Genomic DNA, 9,077 nt, shown 5'->3' on the forward strand with positions numbered 1-9,077 from the left:
CAACTGATACCTTGGTAGGGTTGCCAACCGTCCCTTGAAAAACGGAATCGTCCCGTATTTAGAAACAAAAGCACCCGTCCCGTATTGAGGTGAAAAGGGACGCACTTTGTCCCGTATTATCGTGACAGTCAAAAAATAGTCAGTAAATGCCATTGAGAATTTAATAACAGGTCGCTTTATATGTAAACTTACGGTAAACTTGTTCCAAGGCCCCGTCCTGCTCTGTGACCAATGAGCTGACAGCATATTCACACACGAGTATGACGATACAGAATACGCTCATCCCATTGGTCGAGGAGAAGAGAGCAGAAGACAACAAAGCAGCATGCGTAGGTGACAGTGACACAGACGCCGGCCCGACACTGCTTTACGGGGCGCTACACCTTCGAGCAGCAATGTGTCTAGTACCCCTCCGAGAAAAAAACAGAAAAGGATGCAAAAATATTGAAGAATGGGTAAAAGGAAGCACCTGGTTGGAAAAAGTGCGTGATAACATCTATAAAGCACACTGCACATTGTGCTGCCGCTCTTTTTCCGTAGCCCATGGTGGCGGACTGATCTGAAACAACATGCTTCCAGTACTGCGGTCACGCCATCTGCACTTTAAATTTTAGTGCGCAATTACATTACACTTTACGGTCCGTTTGTCAGCTGCATGACTCCAAAATAGCCATTCAATTGTATTCATGCTGCTCCAATAAAATAAATACATCAATTTGTTATCAGCAAACTCCAGTGCATTCTTGAAGACCAGGTCCCCATGTGTTCATGACATGAATTTAATGCCTTTTTACTGAACCAATTTGGAATTATGGAATGCTATAATCTTCCAAAATGGCCATTCAATTGCATACATGCTGCATTTTAAAAGCCAACAAAAGAAGTGAATCAAATTGTTATCAGCAAACTCCACTACATCTTTGAAAAACAGGGCCTAATTGTTATTTTGTGTTCAAGTGAATTGCTGGATAATCATTTGTTTTCCATGTATTCATGTCACACAAAAATATGCATCTAATTCAATTCAGGTTCCAGTCAAATTGTTAAAAAAATCATTTTACTTACAAAAAAGGGGCTAAAAAATGTCCCCACGCCAGGATGGGTGAAGGCAATCGGGTCGGCCGGCCCTGCCAATGAAGTGTCCCTTATTTATTTTTCGGGGAGTTGGCAACCCTATACCTTGGTAAATATTAAAGCTTGCTTTCACAGCAGGTGTAACAGGGCATTGTCGTCAACACCATCCCTAGATCAATTCCAATGAAATTAAACAGAGAGTCATATTTCCCAACTTGGACAAATCTGTTGTCAGTGTGTGGCTTCAGTTCCAGGTTTTGTCAGAGTATATAAGAGTTAGTGTTCATCTCATCTTCAACAGGAAGGCTGAAGCTACATGCAGAGACCAAGAAGGACAAAGTGAAGATCATTCTGCAGCAGGTGTAGTACAAACTTTAATATTATTTTCTGACTTTTATGTTTTTATAGAAATTATGGCCGGACACGGATGGGAACTCTCTTACAGCCTCTAGTCCTGTTTTTCAGAGCTCTTGCAAACTCTTGTAGTAAATTATATATTTTTTTCAAAAACCCAGAGAAGAATTCTGACAGATTCAATACACCATTTCATTTCCTCTCTATAATTATTGGGATTGTTATTACAATTTTTGCTTTTTGAAAAAAGAGGCGTTTCAGGAGGAATGAGGAAAGATATTTAATGTTACAAATCATCTGATTCAAACATGATTCAGTGGTTTCCCTCTGTGTTCCTCATTCTGATGTCGACACACTGAATCATGTGTAAAGTTTTTATTTTCGTATGGAATGAGGAATGAGGAAACATTCTGCACCTGTGTGTTTCCTTCAGTCCTCTCTGTATAAAGCTGCCGCAGGTTGACAGACGACTCAGTTTAACAGGGAGTGTGAGGATGAAGGTCACTGAGAGTTTCTTGCTGCTGCTGGTGTTCGCCGCCTCAGCCTTTATGGTTGAAAGCACCCGCCAGTGTTATCCGTGCAAAGCTCTGAGAAACATGGCTGCCTCACTGAATGAGCAGAAGGAGGAGATCAGACTCTTACATGTGGAGAATGAAGGTATGGTTAATTCACAATACAATATTATATTTACTTTCAATTAGATTTTGATTGTGGGGTCTGCGATTGATACAAGATGAGATTATCCAACCTTTAAAGACATTTTGTTTTTTTGCAGAACAAGCTGCAGAGCTGCAGAAACTGAAAAATCAGCAAGGTAACAATTTTCATCGCTTCAGTAGAAAAATTCAACACGCAAACTTCTTGAAAACGGGATAATTCTAATATTTTTCTGGGCCTTGCTGTTGTCTTTGTCAGGCACACAGGTGGCGTTCTCCGTCGCTCTGGTGACTTCAGGTTCAGAGACTAAGGGACCGTTTTCACACCCCACCACGCTGATCTTCAAACACGTCCAGACCAACATCGGAGATGGCTACAACAAACACACAGGTACCTCCACTCTGAAACTTAACCCCTAAACTCTGATTATATGCAGATGATGTCAGTCTGTTTGTGAGATGATTCAAAGCCGCATTTAAAAATCTTACAGGTGTTTTCACCGCACCGGTGAAAGGAGCGTACCACTTTGAGTGGCAAATCGGTGTACATGGAGACGACAAACATCCCGCCTGTGCTGTCCTCATCAAGAACTCGGAGGGCATCTTCTCGACGTATGAGAGGCAGAAGGCCTATTTCGGGATGGCTTCCAACAGCGTCACGCTGCTCCTGGAGGTCAGAGATGCCGTGTTTCTGCGACTGTGTCGTAATTCGAAGGTGTTCGACGATGTGAATCACTACAGCACATTCAGCGGTCATCTGCTTTTCCCCATGTGAGACAGAAACGCTTCAGTTTCACGGTTATTTTGTTGTTCTTTTTTTACATTTTACTCTCTGTGTTCTTGTTTTTTCTTGGAATCAGCACAATCATGGCTAGAAGTGGAAATCATTCAAACATGTCTTTGGGCAGAATAGCACAGTTAGAATGACAGAAATCAGAAATCATGTTTTAAAAATGTATTTTTGAAATAAAATTAAAGCTATATTCAAACACTTTTCCAAGTGCTGACAAATTTAAGCTTCATTTTGGTTATTATTTCTAACATTAACTTTGATAAACTATGATTCAATCAGGGGACTGTCTGAAACTTTAGCTTCTTTCTACAACAAACACTGTATTTTAAGTGATTTTTTTTTTACCCCTGCAGGCTTGTGGGGTTTAAGAGGGTTAATAGATCTGAAATGTAATATGTTATGTTATTTTTTCATCTCTATACATATGCATAAAGACAAACATTAACCATGGACATGCGAATTAACAAATAAATATATCACCAAAACTCTACCTGTGGCCTTTTTTTATTGTTTTGTTTGTTTGTTTTTTTACTCTTCTACTTACAGGTTTGTTTCTGTATTTATTCAACATTTATTTAATTATCATTCATTTAATTCAGTATGTTTCTTTGATTTATCGATTTATTTTGTATTTATTTTGGTCAGAATTAAATTGTATTTAATTAAATGTATTGGTTCTTTTATTTACACATGTATTGTTGGATTTATTTCAACAAGTATTTATTAATTCTGTCACTCATGTATTTATTATTTTATATATAATTTCTATATTTATTTTAACATTCATTTATTCATTCTGTAAATTAATTAATTCATCATGCACTTTGTAGAGATTTTAGAATGCCTCTTTTAAAGATAAAAAAATACCTTGCACGGGGCACTATTAATGTAGGGATGTTATCTCTAACAGTTATAGGATGCCTCATACCGGAGCATCAAAAATGTAAAAAACGGCATTATCATAAATGCTATCCCTCCCAAAAGGATATCAGATATGTAAGGATGAACCTGAGCAACACTTGTGTGGGTCTCGTGGTTCAAAAGTGTGGTGAGATGGCTATCAGAATAATTAACAATTATCATAAATACTTATTCATTATAAAAAATTAATGACTTGATTTACTCTAAGTCATCGGGGCACCATTCTGTAAAACAGAGAAAATATAGCCAATTCACCTAAATCAGTCTTATAAAGTTACTAAACTAAAGGTTCAGATTTTTTTTAAAAAGCTTTTAGAGACTTTTTTAGTGGCTTCATATATATATATATATATATATACACACACACACACACACACACACACACACACACACACAGGTGCATCTCAATAACTTAGAATACCATAGAGAAGTTTATTCATGTCAGTAATTCAATTCAAAAAGTGGAAATAAGACATTATATAGATCCATTGCATACACAATGAAACCTTCCATGTCCTAATTTGATAATTTCTTCTAATTATAATGATTATGGCTTACATTTAATGAAGACCTAAAATCCAGTGTCTCAAAAATATTTGAATATTACAAAAGACCAATTTTAAAAAGTATGTTTAATATGGAAATGTTGGCCTCTGAAAAGTATGTCCATCTATATGACTCAATACTTGGTTGGAGCTGTTTGACTTGAACTACTGAAATGGACATTTCCATCAGATTCTAATGTATTGAGATGCACCTGTATAAAAAGGGGTTTAAGCAACAGCTAGTGAGGGAGTTGATGCTTCCTCACAAGTATAAAAGATGGAAAGAAACCTTCATGTCAGCAGATGTGACATTGTACCACGAGATGGCAGCAGAGTCCTGAGAGACAGTCTGAGCTGAGATCAGCTGCAGCGAGGACACAGTCTGCAGTCTGTCTCTTCAGGCTGCTCACATTCACATAAAAGGTAACAAGCGTTTTTAACCTCCAACAGGAAACAAATGCTACTCTTGTTCATCACAAGGACACTCTGAGGTTCCTTCACTCCAAAATATCAAACAACAAAAACTTTTTCCTATCGTGCAAAACCATAGAAACAGCGGGCACCATGAGTCAAATCTGACACAGCTGCATCACGATTTAACATCTTTAACATCAGGCAGATATTGAAGAGAGAAACTATGCTGCAGGCTCCGCAGGCTGGACTGTTTAGAGAAGATTTATACTTGATAAAATTGCATCAGGTTGGTTGGTTGGTTGGTTGGTTGGTTGGTTGGTTGGTTGGTTGGTTGGTTGGTTTGGTGGTTGGTTGGTTGGTTGGTTGGTTGGTTGGTTGGTTTGGTGGTTGGTTGGTTGGTTGGTTGGTTGGTTGGTTGGTTGGTTGGTTGGATGGTTGGATGGTTGGTTGGTTGGTTTGGTTTGGTTTGGTTGGTTTGGTTGTTGGTTGGTTGGTTGGTTGTTTGGTTGGTTGGTTGGTTGGTTAGTTTGGTGGTTGGTTGGTTGATTGGTTGGTAATAATAATAATAACAAACACAGGGTGGTCCATCAGGGACGTCCGTGGCAAATTCACGCATTACAAAATTATTCATCGGTACTATTATACGGCAGTAAGGCTCCATAAAATGGGCTTGATGCAGAACAACCTGTGTTGGAAGTGTAATGCACAGCCAGGCACCTTCTTACACTCACTGTGGGAATGCTCTTTGGTTTTTCCTTTCTGGAAAGAGGTTATAGGGAAACTGTGTGAATGGCTTGGAAAAGCTCTACCAGAATCCCCCCAGCTCTGTCTACTGGTAGACAGGTCCAGGTCACCACCAGGAATATTAAGAGCAGAATTCGGTTTCGCATTGACAGGCTTCATCACTGCAGCTAGAATTATTCTTCGCCACTGGAAGAGTCAGACTCAACCAGAATTTGCTGACTGGATGAAGTTGATGACAGACAATGCCTCCTATGAATTGATGATAGCAAGGTTGAATGATAACAAAGGGAAATTTAACCAGGTCTGGGGTCATTTTCTGAATCATATAAGAGGGGAATAGGTGCCTACAACATATAAGGGGAGGAATACTTGCGTGTATGTGTATATGTATATGTATATATGCGTGTATATATATTATCATATACTAACTTTGCGAACATAGTGTTTAGTGTTGGGAAATGTTTATGGGCTGGGATTTGTGTATGTATTTGTATTTGCATGTATATGCATTTTTTGTTTTTATTTTATGTATTTTTGTTTAATATGGTCGATTTGTTTGTGTGGAAGTTTGATGTCTTTTGTATGATGCTTGACCTATAAGAAATTGAATAAAAACTTAAATAACAAAAAAAGAAAAGGGAAAACAAATTAAAAGTAAGAAAGAAAAAGAAATGGATGAAAACAGAAGTATTGTTGCAATGTGAGGTACAGGGAAACAAAGTGAGACTTGGGGAGGACAAAAAAACGTCATAATAGCCAGGAGTTATGCTGAAAAATAACTAATATTTTATTTTGTCTTGTTCTTTTTTTTTTTTAGACTGAAAATAAAAGTCTGAGTGAAAAAAAACTGTCACAGCTCAAACAGTTCAGACACACTCTCCCTCTATCAGCCTCTGTCTCTGTCATGTCACTCATATATGTAGTATGAGAGCCCGCCTTGCCAGTTCAAACTGGCCTATCAGGTCAGCACTATAACATGAGAGGTGACAAGGTGAAACACAGATATACATAGTTATTCTTAGCTTGCTCACACCAACAAACCCCATTTAATCTATTCAATATGTGATCATTAATGTTATACATTCAAATGAAGTGAAACATTTCTTTATTATTCAAAATTTATCTTAATAAGCTGTCATTTTCATTACACATCCTTTGACCAATCAGATGCAAGTACCCACCTACTCACATACATGATAAAAGGGCTGCAACTGTGGCGTGCTTCCTCTTTAAGCACCAGCACAAGATGGCCTCCACAAAGGACTCAAAGGACAGGTTATGGCTTTCACTTAACTGAGCTTTATGCAAAGTAAATCATTTGTATTCCTAAATTTATCATCTAACCATTTGATACAAAGAAAGGAAACAAAGAAAACTGTGAATGAGTCTGTGCACTTTTGTTAAAGAAAAAAAAAGGGGTTTAAGCAACAGCTAGTGAGGGAGTTGATGCTTCCTCACAAGTATAAAAGATGGAAAGAAACCGTCATGTCAGCAGATGTGACATTGTACCACTAGATGGCAGCAGAGTCCTGAGAGACAGTCTGAGCTGAGATCAGCTGCAGCGAGGACACAGTCTGCAGTCTGTCTCTTCAGGCTGCTCACATTCACATAAAAGGTAACAAGCGTTTTTAACCTCCAACAGGAAACAAATGCTCCTCTTGTTCATCACAAGGACACTCTGAGGTTCCTTCACTCCAAAATATCAAACAACACAAACTTTTTCCTATCGTGCAAAACCACAGAAACAGCGGGCACCATGAGTCAAATCTGACACAGCTGCATCACGATTTAACATCTTTAACATCAGGCAGATATTGAAGAGAGAAACTATGCTGCAGGCTCCGCAGGCTGGACTGGTCAGAGAAGATTTATACCTGATAAAACTGCATCTATCAGTCCTGTGAGAGAGGCATGTGACATTAAAACAGTTAAGAAAACACTGGTTGGTTGGTTGGTTGGTTGGTTGGTTGGTTGGTTGGTTGGTTTGGTTGTTGGTTGGTTTGGCTGGTTTGGTGGTTGGTTGGTTGGTTGGTTGGTTGGTTGGTTGGTTGTTTGTTGGTTGGTTGGTTGTTTGGTTTGGTGGTTGGTTGGTTGGTTGGTTGGTTGGTTGGTTTGGTGGTTGGTTGTTTGGTTTGGTGGTTGGTTGTTTGGTTTGGTTGTTGGTTGGTTGGTTGGCTGGTTGGTTGGTTGGTTTGATATTCAAGTGTACTTGAACGTTAATGTTCATGACTGTGAGAGAGGAATGTGACATTAAAATAGAAAATGCTGCAGATGTGGGTTGAACCTTAAAACCTCTGGATGTTTCACACATCTCTGTGCTGCAGGGATGTGGGAGTGTGTGACATCACTGGTGCAACAGAGTACACTTTTTATAGTTCTTAAAGTTACTACAATGAGTTTTAACTGGTTATGAAACAGTTTCAGTCAAACACTGAACCATCTAAAAGAGTGAAATAAGCAAACAGGACCATCAGCGAGAAATCTGGCTGCAGTGATTTTAGATTTTTTTTTTAGAGTGACCAATTTCCCACAAAATCAGATGAAACTGTTTATCTCAGACTCCTGCAGAGACCAAAAACTAACAAGGACAAACCAGATCTGACTTGTCTTCTACCTCTGGCCTGCAGTCAGAGCTCCAGACTTCTTTTAATAAATGTTATCATCTTATATTTCTGCAAACCACAGAAAACATTAAACATCTACATTTTTTTCATTTTTTTCTTACCAAAAACACCCAAAATTTGAACCACTGCAACCTGTTCTCATTGGGACACGACACACCTGTCGCTTTACCCAATCCTGCAAACACATGATGACTGCTGAAAACACTAAAACACCTTAAGGTTCAGCACAGAAACCTCTGGTTTAATATTAGGTAAATAATAGCCTTTAAAAGCAACTTCCAACGACTACTACTGGCCCAAATAGCTGCCTCCTGCTTCATAACCCTGGTTTTATTGGTCTCATGATAATAATGATAGTCATTACTTTATTTATATAACACCTTTTAAAAACAGCAGCCTACAAAGTGCTGCGACAGAGAGCAGTTAATTACACAGAGAATGATGCCATAAGGCTAAAAACAATTCTTGCTTTAACGAAAACAACAATAAAATACAGAGCAAGAACAATCACAAGACATTCTCAGATACACAGAAAATAAAAGGTTAAAGGAGTAGAAAGATAAAAGGCATTATATAAATGCAAGTCTATAAAAGTGAACAACAAAAAAATTCCGGATGAATGTATCCTTTAGGGAGGAGGATGAGGGACAGGCAGGAAAAATTATGATAAAAAGGGTCGAAATGTGGCGAATGGAGTCACTTTTTGAGTTGTAGACTGCAACCTACAACCTCAATAATATATCTAAAAAATTCACAAATTACATAAAAGCAAATTTTCCCAAAATAATAGTTGTAGCTTCTAACAAGAATATTTCATTCATGTGTCGGTGTATTTAAGTCCTACTACACCCGTAAATATTGTGGTTATTGCTCATTTTACGACTGATGAAAATCAGGTTGTAGCTGCAGTAACTGATTGGATTCCAGGTGCTTTCTTGTGTGGCTGCAGGAC

General features: G+C 38.3%; 1 protein-coding gene across 1 annotated transcript; it reads left to right on the plus strand.

Moving 5' to 3' along the window:
• Nucleotides 1–1,922: 1,922 nt before the first annotated feature.
• LOC131974944 (complement C1q-like protein 4) lies at nt 1,923–3,352 on the plus strand. Its single transcript, XM_059337454.1, has 4 exons — nt 1,923–2,085; nt 2,204–2,242; nt 2,344–2,475; nt 2,576–3,352. The coding sequence occupies exons 1-4, from the start codon at nt 1,923–1,925 to the stop codon at nt 2,857–2,859; spliced, it is 618 nt and encodes a 205-aa protein (XP_059193437.1). The 3' UTR covers nt 2,860–3,352.
• The last annotated feature ends 5,725 nt before the right edge of the window (nt 3,353–9,077 follow it).

Source organism: Centropristis striata, chromosome 7 (assembly GCF_030273125.1).
Source record: "Centropristis striata isolate RG_2023a ecotype Rhode Island chromosome 7, C.striata_1.0, whole genome shotgun sequence".
NCBI lineage: Eukaryota > Metazoa > Chordata > Actinopteri > Perciformes > Serranidae > Centropristis > Centropristis striata.